The 14,126-nt window shown below is 36.1% G+C and overlaps 2 protein-coding genes across 3 annotated transcripts in view; one reads left to right on the top strand and one right to left on the bottom strand.

Annotated features, from left to right (window-relative positions):
* Positions 1–887: 887 nt before the first annotated feature.
* tecrl2b (trans-2,3-enoyl-CoA reductase-like 2b) lies at positions 888–9,421 on the top strand. Of its 2 annotated transcripts, XM_089131365.1 has the most exons (13): positions 888–1,337; positions 3,028–3,084; positions 3,446–3,491; positions 3,627–3,671; positions 4,302–4,405; positions 4,510–4,625; positions 4,943–5,048; positions 5,563–5,635; positions 5,703–5,746; positions 7,051–7,108; positions 7,387–7,475; positions 7,679–7,724; positions 8,196–9,421. In XM_089131365.1, the coding sequence occupies exons 1-13, from the start codon at positions 1,200–1,202 to the stop codon at positions 8,321–8,323; spliced, it is 1,050 nt and encodes a 349-aa protein (XP_088987491.1). In that variant the 5' UTR covers positions 888–1,199; the 3' UTR covers positions 8,324–9,421. The 2 variants fall into 2 exon arrangements, with proteins under 2 accessions (XP_088987491.1, XP_039531893.1); XM_039675959.2 differs by lacking the exon at positions 888–1,337 and having other exon boundaries at positions 2,880–3,078; positions 3,440–3,491.
* A 520-nt stretch (positions 9,422–9,941) lies between these two features.
* abca4b (ATP binding cassette subfamily A member 4b) overlaps positions 9,942–14,126 on the bottom strand; it is a 134,922-nt gene continuing 130,737 nt past the window's right edge. The window contains exons 44-49 of the mRNA XM_089131364.1: positions 12,083–12,224; positions 11,813–11,947; positions 11,630–11,733; positions 11,005–11,097; positions 10,396–10,645; positions 9,942–10,132 (exon numbers count right to left, since the gene is read on the bottom strand). Of these exons, the coding sequence (XP_088987490.1) occupies positions 10,004–10,132; positions 10,396–10,645; positions 11,005–11,097; positions 11,630–11,733; positions 11,813–11,947; positions 12,083–12,224 (853 nt within the window). The 3' untranslated portion in view covers positions 9,942–10,003. The remainder of the gene's footprint in view (positions 10,133–10,395; positions 10,646–11,004; positions 11,098–11,629; positions 11,734–11,812; positions 11,948–12,082; positions 12,225–14,126) is intronic.

Genomic DNA, 14,126 nt, shown 5'->3' with positions numbered 1-14,126 from the left:
TTTATATGTCAAATCTTATAACAATTGAGGGTTGTGAGTGTGTTATGAGAACAGTAGTGACAAGTAAAATAGATATTTTACCATAAATGCAACTGTTACTAGCTAAAAATAGTGCAAGTGAGCCTGCCTTATAAACTCTTTAGGATTCCAATAGTTGACACATATACCTTCCAGCTATACCAGCCCAGCTGCCCTAATTCATCTTCATATCTCAATGTTCTCTTCCCCTTTGGTCATGGAAATGAAGATCAGTAGAAAGAATCACTGATTATTAAATCCCATGCATCAAGGTTTCAGAAGTATCCTCATTTAATCTCTAAATGCAGGGGGGGAAGGCTGTTGGGTCTTTATTCTTTCCCTTTAAAAAAAATAAAGTGATCAAGACCATTCCTGGATTTGAATGAAATAAGGTTTGTTTACTTCTATCTACAGCATAAGTTACATTTCCGAACGTTTACTAGCCTAATTATGTTTAATACATTTAAAAAAATGCTACTAAATACAGATACAGATGTGAATCTGCGTGTTTGACTAATTCGACAACCTACACAATAACAGTCTTTTGCCAGAAATCCAAAACCACCATCGTAAAATCCCATTAGAAATTCCCAAGGGAGTTAATGTCTCGAAAATTCTAATTATTTCAGAGTTTAGAGCTGAATTTCACTATTCTGCTGCTGTGTAAGAGTGAACATAGCAGCATCAGAAACTCGAGCTCTTGTCTTATATTGTGGAGAGTGAGTTTCGCCCCCTAGTGGTGAAAAACTGTTTAAAATTGATTGTGTAAACTGTATATTGACAGTTTAAAAAGTCTCGCTGAACATGGGACATCAGTTTTTTGGGGGAAAATTGTGTAACCAAATCCCTGTGTTGCCAGTGTACTGATCAATCGCTCATTATGAAAGAAACTCACCCACTATACCTCCCATTAGAACAGCACTTACCCTCTGCTTTCTGCACACTGTTCAGTCAGTCCCTGTAATTAGTGCATTTGTCCATCCTCAGCAGCTCTTGATGTATGCCTGCTTCTATGGCTAATTATCCACTGTATTGATCACTGGAGACAACTGTCTATTTATTTCCAGCAGTTGAGCACTTATTCTCCATTTGACATCCTCATTAGGATCCAGCAGAAGATATTTAGTGGACCGTTAACATCTTATTCAACAAAGGCAAGAGAAGGTTTCATTTGAGGAATTATGGCCTGTTCTGCTCACATGGACATGCTGGATGAAAACAGTGAGTCTTTCAGAGGCTGGGAATCAATTGTGTGGCATGGATTTCACCTGGAGGACTGGAGGAGACATGGAGTCATTAATAGAGTTGCCTATTTTGAGGTAATTACTTGAATTACATTTTGGATTTGTTTTCCCCCTCTCAGATATTTTGTTTTAAATGGAAACATTTAAATATTTGAATGCAATGAATGTTTTGCTGAACTCTTTTTTTTTGTGTGCCACATGTGTCCTAATGACTCACCAGTGATACAATTAAGTTAACAAATAAAATTATTAGAATAATTAATGGTTACATTTAACTAAAGTTATCCAATATTTTTTTACTGATATTCTTAGACCCTATCAGGTCTAGTAATTTATGAATTCATATGGGTCTCCAAAGGATAACAAAAGAACACCATACATAGCGTGCTAAATATTAATTCATAATTAACTTAATAATGGATATGCAAAAGGTGTAACTTCAAAGTGTGTTATATCTAAAAACTATAAAAAAAAAAAAAAGTGTGTTTTGATAATTGCCACATTTTTGTAAAATTGTGTTTCTCTTCCAGGTCATGAATGCATTATGAGGGTAAATAAAAACAGATTTTATAAATATTTATATTTAATTTAAAAAAATATATATTAACAAAGCTTAATGAATTCTGCAAAAAAAAATATGTTATCATTGTTAGATTGTTAACTACTAATGCATTAACTGGTGTCAACAAATAAAACCTTATTGTAAAGTGTTAGTTACCATTATAATTGTTATTATTTTAAGCTGAGTTGCTGTTGATATTTTATCATTGTGGCAGAAATAATTATTAGGGGCCAAGCCCCGAAGGGGATAGCCCTTATTGTATTTGTTAGTTTTATTATTATTATTAGAAATAATTGTAGACATTAATAATAATTAAACATTATTTATTTAAATAATAGCAATGATTTAAAAAATATATTTAAAATGATTTTTATTATTAATCAGGACCTACATTTAACTTGATATGTAGAATAAGAGGGTTCCTGAGGATGACTCTGTTATGGTCTATCTCTGTGTGTGGTCACATATCTACGTTCACAGTGGGCTGATATCTCATCAAGAGGGCTTTACTTTTCTTCATTTAAAGCTGATAATCAAGGTTATATGTCAATGAAAGTCCTACGTTATTAAAGCTTGATGGGGGGTCGTCTCCCCTTACCAGAAGGATTAAACTCAAGCACTTGATGATATGATAGTTGGCAGTGTTATTGGAGTTCAGGGGTACAGCAGGGCTGATGAATTGCCCCTCACCGTCAGAGACAAATTTAGACCAGCTTGCAGCTCCGAATCCCAAGACATGCCCCTCATATCTCTCAGCTGGCGTGCGTCCGTGTACTACATAGAGACACACTTCTGCAGACACACCTCACAAATACTCCAAGTAATGTATGACATGACATATTTGCCCTGTTTTCTGGAAATATAAAGTCTTGCATGATTGACAGCGTTTTTGAATCTCAAAATGTGGTAACCTAAGCCAAATTATGCAACTATGTCATACATATACTCTTGCTGTGATACTCAAATGGATATGCCTGTGAGGTCATCTAGCATGCCATCTCTTACCACGTGACTGTGAGGGTCTGATCACTTTGCCCCCTGGCATAAGTATACCAACTTCAGGGTTCACCTAAACAGCCCTCAGTAGGCATCATGGACTTAAGGGATCTCTTCACCGTAGCCCAGTTCATAAAGATCAGGTGTGAACACGGCCTGAAAGCTGGTGCCACGGACACCAAGGATAAGAATTATGTCTTTTTTGAGGTGGAGATCCTGGACACCAAGAGCAAGGCACAACTCTGCTACCTGGATAAGGTGTGTGTGTTTGCATTGAGCAGTGTTGTTTTAATATTCATATGCTGTTATAGTATTTATTATTATTTAGATTTTTTTTTTTTAATATTGTCTAATTGGATTTTCTTCTGAATATATTTTATATTAAGTTATTTTGTTGTGTTTTTGATTATCACTTTAAAAAAAGAAAAATTAATTTTGTTTTTATTGATTTTTATTTCAGCTTTAGTAGTACTGTAATAGTTGCCAAAGCAAAAATTTGAAAAGTTGAAAAGGTTTTTCAGCGAAAAAGGAAAAAAAAAAAATTGAATTGTTTTTGTTAACATCACTTACATGGGCCATAAATCATATTTGAGTAAACAAATGCCTCTTGCTTCCTCAGGTGGAGCCAAACGCCACCGTTGCAGAGATCAAGACATTGTTGCACAAAATTTGTAAGTGATTTCTATTCTTAAAGAGTCAAAGACTTAATTTGATATGCTTATTCAAGCTTGGAAGCTTACATATTTATATAGTACAGTAATATGACCAAGCTTTTCTAAATATTAGAATTCTTGAAATCCTTGCAGATCCCAAGTTTTATCCATCAAGACAGGCACTGAAGCTGCATCCTGGTAAACTTACTTTTTATTTATTATTTAATATTTTCTATTCTGTTCTGAAGAGAACCTTCAAAGTAGAAAGTAAAATAAAAACAGAGATAATTAATACCTCACACACCAGATGCTATTGCAATCTTAGAACATATGTGTGCATCTGCAATTCTCCTGCCAGAATATCAGGCATCATTTCACATTGGAGAAGTGAGAGAGTGAGAAAATTGCTGCTTTCAAAAAACTAAAGCTGTTCATACTGCGCATTATTTATGAAAATGAAAGCCAAGTGTGGTAACCCATACTCGGAATTTGCCCTCTGCACACACATTAGGAGTAGTGAGAAGTGTGACACAGCAAATATGGACACACACTCACACCAGTGGGGAGCTTTTTTCTTTTTTCTTCTTCTTTTTTTTTTTTTTTTTTTTTTTTTTTTTTTGCGGTGAAACGCTCAGGGAGCATTTGGGGGTTAGGTGCACCTTAGTCATTTCCTGCCAGAATTGAGAATCAAACACAGAACCTTGGGATACCAGTCTGACTCTTTAACCATTTGGTCAAAAAAAAAAAATGTTGTTTTTGTAATATATACCTAAACTGAGGTGCATTCCTCTTGATATTTATGTTATGACTGACTTGATTGATTCTCAGGGGGAAAGGCCCTCAGTGATGATGATGTGCTGGAGGATCTACCAGTTGGCACGACTGCAACAATGTTTTTCCAGGACCTCGGCCCACAGTTAGGCTGGACTATGGTAAAGAAAGCAATCTTATTTTACATAAGCATGCTTATTTACACAATAGCAGTTCATACTGTGTGCGTGCCAGTAATTGTGTTTTTGTTGGGGGCTGATTGTAGGTATTTCTAGCAGAGTGTCTTGGACCTCTTTTCATGTACCTGCTGTTCTACTATCGGCTTCCATACATCTACGTGCCTGAGTATGACTACACCCGAAGTCCATTAAAAGTTGTCGAGTGAGTGGTTTATGCTACAACGTGAAAAATCATGTTCTGATGAGCTGAAATTGATGAATTCTAGTGAACAGAAAATTGATCACCTTTACATTTAGTTTATTCTTATTTTGTTGGTGCAACCTAATGCGTTAAGGTTGGTTCAGTGGTGTTAAATAGTATTTTTGACTTTAGATGCTACCACATGAAGCACATTTTTAAGTTTTAAAAAATGCAGCTCGTGTAACTTTTTCTTTCAGTGTGAAAATAAATCATGAATAATTTACCAAACGCGTGGTAAACAGTTTTCAAGTGGTTTATCTTGGACCCTGTTGATACAGGCTGGCTTGTTGGTGCCACTCTCTTCATTACATCAAGAGACTCGTGGAAACTATTTTTATCCATCGCTTTTCTGACGGAACGTTACCTTTACGCACCATAATGCTGGTATGTTTATGTCTGTATTTTTTTTATTTAATATATTCATGAATTATTTACTTTTTTCTTTCTCTGTATTTAATATCGCCCTTGCTGTTTTCATGCACTAAAAAAATAAGACAACATTCCAAAGTCATATTGTCACAATTGCTCCTGTCTTGGCACATTAGATAATGTGTCTGAAGTGCTTATGGCATTGGCATTAGTTCAGTGGTGTCAGTGAAGCATTGAGGAGCTTTAGGGGGGGATATTTGGCTGTTTTCCATTAAGTGTCGTCTTGCTGGTTTAAACGATGCCCCTACAGTATCTGTCAACACACTGGGAATGGTTTGCCCATATGGAAGAGTCATTCAAAATATTGCCTGCACAAATGCTAACAATGCAGCAAATGAGACGGCTTAAATTAAGTAAAACATGGCTCAGATATACATTTAAGGTTTCCCTTCAACATTAAGTCTGGTATTATTCTTTGAGCAGTTGTGTTAAGTGATCCTCACACACATTTATAATGTCATTTCTTTAGCTCTGTTTGTACTACTGGGGATTTGCAGCATGGCAGGCATATTACATCAATCATCCGCTCTACACACCACCAAGTAAGTGCTCATTTCACACATTAGATAAGTTTGTTTCCCTCTGATTAACTGCTAATTGTTTCTCTAGGCTATGGGAGACTTCAAATCTACTCTGCGCTGGTAATGTTTTTGGTATGTCAAAATCTCTATTAATTAAAGTCAAATATTTAAAGCTATTTTATGTAACTTCTTTTATTATTATTATTATTATTTTAATAATGAAAGTGCAAAAGGTCATCTTTTCTAAATCATGCATTTATCCAAGTTTGATAAACCTATTATATTGATAAATATTTTAGAGCTGTTAGGCAGTGTTGTAGTCGAGACCACCTCACTCGAGTCCGAGTCGACACCGAGACCAGAGAGAGTCGAGTCCGAGTCAAGACCGAGTCCATAGAGAGTCGAGTCCGGGACCAGAGACGGTCGAGTCCGAGTCGAGACCGAGACCAGGGTTGATTACCTAATTTACTTTTATTTACTTAGAGAAATCCTTTTTTTTTTTTTTTTTTTTTTACTGAATTTACGTAGAGTTTAAAAATATGATCAGTTTAGGGTAAAAAGGCCACATAGTAGGTGGTGTTAAAAGTAATTTTATTACAATTTGTCATGCGCAGTTACGCACTAGAAAATCAATCACTGGGCATGTCAATCAATTTAAAGAAATATTTTATTAACATACATTAATAATCATGAAAAATATTTTTAATTGAACTCAAGTGGACTCGGGAATAATTCCGAGTCCTGAAAAAAAAAAATGTTCGAGTACGAGTCAATTCCGAGTCCAAATGGACACGAGTCCATGACAAGACCAAGACCATTAAAATATGGTCTCGAGACCGAGTCCGGTCTCGAGAGTACTACAACACTGCTGTTAGGACCAATTTTTTTTTTTTTTGGATATTGCATGCTGTGCATTAGTCATTCACTTGTGCTTTGCAAAATCAGAGAAAACTCAAAACATGCATACAAAGACATGTTTTGTATACGTGTATACAAATACCTTTTACAAACCAATTGCAAATTCTATTTTATTCTACTATTGTATTCAAAATGTAATCTATGCTAAAAGCTTAACAAATCCTCTAATACCATTAAATATGAAGTGTCTGTATATCATGTGTTATTTATTGAATTTGTAGGGCTTGTTTTGTTTGTTTTATAGATAAACGTTTAACTACAACTCTTCCTTTTCATTATACAAATGTGTTTTTAGAAATGTCTACAAATTTATAAAAACTGATCTGAGATCAGCTAAAAGCCTCTCAGGTTAGGACTGTAACCCGAGTTCCCTGAGTAGGTAACGAGACACTCCATCAGGTTGTTTACGCTTTGGGTTCTTGGTTTCAGCTCATGTGAAATCACGCTAATTCTATTGGCTGCAGGTGAACATGATTTCACCAAAGTGTAGCTTTTTTTTCTCCATCATTTTTATTCAGGTCTGCGAGTTTGGCAATCTCTCAGTCCATCTAATTCTGAATCGAATCAGCTGTAATGGTGAGCCCTATAGAGATTCATCTCTTTAGTTGTGTGGGTGTAATCATGACCGATCAAGTCAGACAGTGAACCCAGTGATTGTGATTAATTACCATTTCTTTCTTCCATTTCATAAAGAAATGCGTGGGTGTGTGCTGTAAAATTATATGTAATTAATACCTGCTTCACAGACTAGACAATCCCCTGAATAGACCTTTAACTCTTTAGTTTCTTGAATATTATCCAGTTATATCCAGTTTTCATTACCTCATAACCTTACGATCTTCTCACACCGACAGGGTCCAGACCTACAGAGATCCCTTATCCCACAAAGAATCCATTCACCTGGCTGTTTTTCTTCGTGTCCTGCCCAAACTACACATATGAGGTTTGTCATGTGAACAAAGTAAGCTTTATCATGTCAAAAAAGCAGTAAATGAGACATTCGGAACGTCTGAGGTTGTGTCCACACCTGTAGAGAACAGATACCTCACAGATATGTTGTGTGAAATGTTTCTGGTAAAAGTATCCTTGTGGAAATATTGTTTTGTGTAGTGATGCAAAATTTGAATCAACTGCATTTATTTCCAGGTGGGATCATGGATCAGCTTCACAGTCATGACACAGTGTGTTCCAGGTACACAGTGTTACAAACCAACTGCTGAGTCCAAATGTCTGAGACCACATATCAAATCGAAACCTGTATTTATGACACAAAATTAATTAGCTATATTTAATATTGTGCTTTTTTCAGGCAACAATCTTTCAATTTTTAAATATTTATGCTGATTATATGGTGAAACGTTTTATAATCCTTTTAAAGAAGTATCTTGCTTACCAGGCTGCGTTTATGTGATCAAAAATACAGTACAACTGTAAATTCCTATGATGCCAAAGCTGTATTTTCAGCATCATTACTCCAGTCTTCAGTCACATGGTCCTTAAAAAATCATTATAATATCATTATTTGGTGTTCAATTATTATTGGTACTCAATTATTAATAATGGTCCTCAACATTATGAATGTTGAAAATGATCTTTTTTTGTAAATTATATGTATTTTCTGCACCTGCTTGATGAGAAACATGAATGCTTCATATTTCTGCAGTTGGAGTTTTCGCATTTTTGGGGTTTATTCAGATGACTATATGGGCTCGGGCAAAGCATAACACCTACGCCCAGCAATTTGAAGACTATCCTGATCTGAGAACAGCCATTATTCCACTCTTCTTCTAGATCTGTTGGATAGACGATGAATCTACATGCACTTTGGTCATTGGACTTTTTTTTTTCAGACCTAGTTTTTTTAGACACAATTAAGTTTGTGATGTACTCTCCAAAGTACTAACTGGTGATTAATTACTATTACTGTATTAATTATAAAGAGGCTTACTGAGCATTGACTGAGGTTATACTTCAAAGTCAAGGAAGATATAGCCTACTGACAGTGACTAAAGGCCCTGTTTACACGAGAACGCTCGTGGGTGAAAACGTACAAAATATTTTATCGGATGTGCCTTTTGTTTACACGGCGACAGCATTTTTGAGGCTTAAAAACACAAAAAAGAGAAACCACCCTCCAGAGTGGAAATCTTAAAAACGCTCCACCGCCGCGTTCCCGTGTAAAGGGTAAAAACGCAAAAGTCTGCTTGACTGTGAAGGTTGTACGCAGGCGCGCGGACTTGGTGGTGTTGTAGTATGCATTCCTAGCCGCCTGGAGTGCACACTACATTGAATTTCACACACTTTTGTATCATCATATGCACGCGGATTTCCCACCCAAAACGCTCGTCTAAACGCAGAATAAAAAGTGATAACGCAACGCCACTTTTGCGTTTTCTCTTCAGAATCGTTTCCGTGTAAACATAGCCTAATACTCTTCAGACCATCAAGCTGAAAACATGGTGTACAGTATGATCCTGTTTTATTGTTATTAATTTTTGTATTCTATTAAAACATTTTGCAGAATGTATCAGTGTTTTTGTAGTAAAGAAAATGTTACTGAAGATTTTTATTTCTCAGAAATAAGTGATTTTTCAAATGTCAGTATTTTCACGATATGGTAAAACAATCTGACAGAATAGTTTTTATTGTTATTGAAAACCATCTGTTGTGTTATTGCATATAAAAACTATATTTGCTTAAAATATGTACTGATGAATACAATTGAAACTCTATTCCTCAAAACAGACACATTTACTCACTGATTTTCACGGTCTATGCCATGAGGTCAGCAGGGTTTGGTTGTTGGTAGATGTGTGTATTCACTGCATAAAAAACTCAAACCAAGTAAAGAGTTTCAGAGAAAGTGCCAGCCAGCTGACCCCTAGAATGAGTAACAATAAAAAAAAAATCACTTTTTTGCAAATCTGCACACGTTTCAGGTTCTGATTACAGATTTCAAATTTATTTAAGCTTATACTGTTGGTTTAACCAGTACAAAATCAACACATTATCAAAGTTTTATTAGAATGAAGCATTTTGGTGAGTGCATACACAGGCACTGCTGTAGCAGATGCTCTTTCATTCAGCGTTTGAAAGATTTGTACAACAAAGAAAAATTGCAACACTAATATTTACAAACGAACATTTCAGATTGTATGGGAACCTAAAGCAAGTTTTGTGTGCAACAACTTAGAAGTATTTTTCAAGAGTTTTATACATCTACATCACCTGACCTGCATCAATTCATCAACATTACTGTACCAACGAAGGTTTTCTTTCATTGGGTGGAGATGGACCTTTGGCTCAAAGTGCTGTGGACTAAGGGCAGATGTTCAAAAATATCTAAATCTGTCATTTTTTTAAACTTAATATAGATGCAGTTGGTTTTGCGTGTATAAATACATATATAAAAGGCTTTAGGGAACTTTATAAACACATAATCACTGTCCCTTTGAAGCATCAGAGTTCATTCTATCTGTTTTTTGACGTTACTCTTTGTAGTGGTGAGATCTTTTTCTCTCGTCTTGGTCCTGATGCTCTGAGATGAGGTGGGACAGTATCTTCCTCTCCTGACTGCTGCTTGGCAAAACTCACAAACACCTGTAAGGCAGGGAAACTGATGAGCTGTCAGTCCTGATCGAATTCAATCTCCAAATGGGTTTTTCAACCAATAATTCATTTCTAATGGACGGTCCCTAAAGCACAGCATGTTCGTTTCACAGAATAAAATCATTTTTTTCCTGTCTGTGCATGGTCAAAAGGAAATGCTAAAATAACTTAAGTCTTAACATGCTGTGAGCAGCTGGTATAGATTGACATGCATATGAAAGAGATTTGTTGCTTGATACTTAATCAAATCTCACCTGGTCTAATGTGGTCTGAGACACAGAGTAGTCCTCAATGTTCAATCTCTCTTTGTTGGTCAACACCAGCTGGAAGATTCGTGCCAGTGAACTGGTGGCGATTTCATATTGTAAAGTGTTGTAGTGTTTCTCTCGCTGTATACATCCCGGGAAGCTGCTTTCCATGAAGGACTCGGCCGGGCCCAGGTCAGGAGTCAGGCCTGCTTTTGCAGCTTTGATCTTCATCGTTACTACATAACCACCTCCAAACCTGTCCACAAGTACAATCAATACACACAAAATCAAGTATGCACTTGTTTTGTTAACCATTTGATAGAGATTGTTATGCATATCAGCATTAAAAGTTGAACATTTGAAGGGGACCTATTATGCAAATTCAAAAATGACAAATTCTTGATTTCGTTTTTGGGGTCTACTAGAATAGGATTTCATGCTTTAATGTTCAAAAACACCTTATTATTCACATATTTGACATCATTGCAGCACCTATATTCCCAGTCCGCCTGTAACTTTCTGTTTAGTTTCAGTCTCTGTGAAGCCCCTTGTTCCAAAAAGCGCAATAATATTATATATCAATCTGTATGAAACATTCTAAAACAATATACTTACTTGTATTTCAGATGCTGTATTGTGCCCAGACATTTAAATGTCCCATTAACCATGATGGCCAAACGAGTACAAAGAGCTTCACATTCTTCCATACTGTAAATGCAAACAAACAAACACATAAATGTAGAAATATTTTAATTTTATCTGAATAATAATGATTAATACATTAAAATAATATTTGGACACTTAGTTATTTCTTTCAAATCTATTTGTATTATATATATATATATATATATATATATAAAGAAACTAAAAAGCTATGCATGTGATTGAAGTACCTGTGTAATTGTAAATATATATTTAGATAATTTAACAACACATTTGCATGTTCACTGTTCTCTGATGCTGGTTAATGGCAACATGACATGCAAGTGAACAGATAAAATATCTAATCTTTTTCAGTATATTTATATATACAATGAAAAATATAGTATACACACACACACACATATATATATATATATATATATATATATATATATATATATATATATATATATTTATACACACACACATGGTATAAGCTGTAAAGTGATAAATTATGCTCTTCACACACAGTGCGACTGACTGTATACTTCATTATTTATTAAATTACATCCTGTTTGGGAAACTGATAAATACTTGCCTGTGTGACGTCAAAACGACTGCCCTCCCATCACGGATGATACTCAGAATGGCGGTCCACAGGAACCGACGGGAGTGAGGGTCCATTCCTGTGGTGGGCTCATCCTACGCACATTTACAGGGTTACATTACACCAATGTTTTGTTTTGCTCAATGACACTGACAATGCTTAGGAAAAACATACCAGGAGCACTAAAGGAGGACAGCCAATCATAGCAATAGCAGTAGACAGCTTCCTCTTGTTGCCCCCGCTGTATGTCCCAGCACAGTTTCCGGCATATTCAGACAGACCCAGCTTCTGAACGCCCCATTCTGCCACCTACAGAAAACATACAGTCATACATGATGATTGTATCAGAATGCTGTGAAGTATGTGTTCAAGTGTAATGTGCTATGTTCTTGTCCTGGTGTGTGTCATGTGGTGATGAATGAGGGGTCAGACTGTGAGTCTTACTCTGCTAATCTCAGATTCAGGGATCCCGCGGAGCCGCGCGTACAGGTACAGGTGCTCCCTTCCCGTCAGCAGTTCATCTATGGCATCAAACTGAGGACAGTAGCCCATGTTCTGGTGCACATCCAGTATGTTGGTAAGAATGCTGAAGAAAAGCAGTTCATGATTAGCGTTTACATCCAATACAATCAATACAACTAGTGGCTGTAGATTTGAAAATCATGCTTTCCCCATTATTGTTGAATTATGGAAGCTACACCAGATATTTTGCCAAGATATCTCTTATTTATTATTTAACCCATTCAGACCCTGTGTCCATTACAACGGACATCACATTTCAGCCCCCTTTTTTTAAACTTCTGGAGCATTTCACCTAGTTTAAAGCCTGCAGTCCATGAGACTGGACGTTTGTCATCCAATCAAATGCCAGTAAAGCTCTGCATGTAGTAATTATATTTAAAAACAACTCTACATTGAAGAGAAGCATGGCAGCACTTCACTCCAAACACAGAAGCAAGCAACATTTTCTAAGGTGTATATACATTTTGTATATATTTTTGCCAGTATTTCATAGTTTGCATGTAAAATAGAAAGATTGAACTTATTAATTAAAGTTAAAAATCAACTGTAGAATTGCACGTTTCAAATCAGGATTTTTTTTAAGTGTGTCTGTCCATTAGAACAGTAAGTTTGAAAGCCTTTCTTTTTAAAAAAAAAATATATATATTTTATAATATATATATATATATATATATATACATATATATATATATATATATATATATATATCACAGATACATTTTGGAAACTTTTTCATGTGCAGAATATACAGTTCTGAAGTGCTTGAACATATAAGTTCAAGTAATGAGGAAGATGAAGATGTAAGAAAAATATCCATATTTAGTATATTTGATAGACATTTAATCTAAAGTTTCTGTCGTGACAAAAACTATTTTACTGCACTCAGCAGGCCCCCCGGGGTCCGTGGCACCAAGCGCCGTCCCAAAATTCCACCATCCGCGAACCCACTATTTTTATAATGTCATAAATGCTACGTGGGATCTCAATATCTCAGCTCTGGAAGGGTCTAGAGCCTCCATTTTTGTACTCAGGTCTAAGTCTCATTGCCCTCTATCAGAATCCAGACTTTCAAGAAGATCAGAGAAACTCAAAATTTCGACCCCCCCAAAAAAACGACAGTGGTAACCCTTTCGGTTTTTTTTCGATGCAAAAAAATAAGTTTATCCAATCTTCTCAAAACTCTGGATTCTGATAGAGGGTCACAAGACTTAGACCTGAGTGCAAAAATGGAGGCTCTAGACCCTTCCAGAGCTGAGATATTGAGTGCACGTAGCAATTATGCCATTATAAAAATCTCAATATCTCAGCTCTGGAAGGGTCTAGAGACTCCATTTTTGAAAACGGGTTGCGCATCTGAACCAATTCCAAATGTTATGATAAAGTATACCGATAGAGGGCGCCTTCGTGAAAACATGCTTAGTTGGACGACTCTGACCAGCGTCACTACAGTCAACGATGAAGAGAACCATGAGCGGGAAAAAAAGAAAACTGAACCAAGAAAATCGCACTTTTCAGACGATATGGGAAACAGACTACCTATTTACAGAATTCAAAGGGAAATGAAATATATCAAGTCGAAAGAGAGAAACAGGATCAGCGATGACGTTCTGTTTCAGCTCATGAGGATTGGCTGCACTAACATTGACATCCAGTCTATTGTACGCCAGCAAGAGAAACCACAAGTATCTCATTAACTGTAAACTTCCCTCTGTAGGTGAGATTTGGCCCTCGGATAGTGATGATAAAATATTTGTGGCCCTCACTCTCATCAAAGTTGCCCATCCCTGGTCTAGAGCCTCCATTTTTGCACTCACGTCTAAGTCTCATGGCCCTCTATCAGAATCCAGAGTTTTGAGAAGATTGGAGAAACTTAATTTTTCGCTCGAAAAAAAAAAAAAAAACGAAAGGGGTACCACTGTCGTTTTTTTTTGGGGGGTTGAATTTTTTAGTTTCGATATCTCAGCTC

The sequence above is a fragment of the Pimephales promelas genome, chromosome 5 (assembly GCF_988280905.1).
Source record: "Pimephales promelas chromosome 5, fPimPro1.hap1.1, whole genome shotgun sequence".
NCBI classification, from domain to species: domain Eukaryota; kingdom Metazoa; phylum Chordata; class Actinopteri; order Cypriniformes; family Leuciscidae; genus Pimephales; species Pimephales promelas.
Note: the sequence above shows the minus strand (reverse complement) of the source record. Positions and strands in the feature narration are given on the sequence as shown.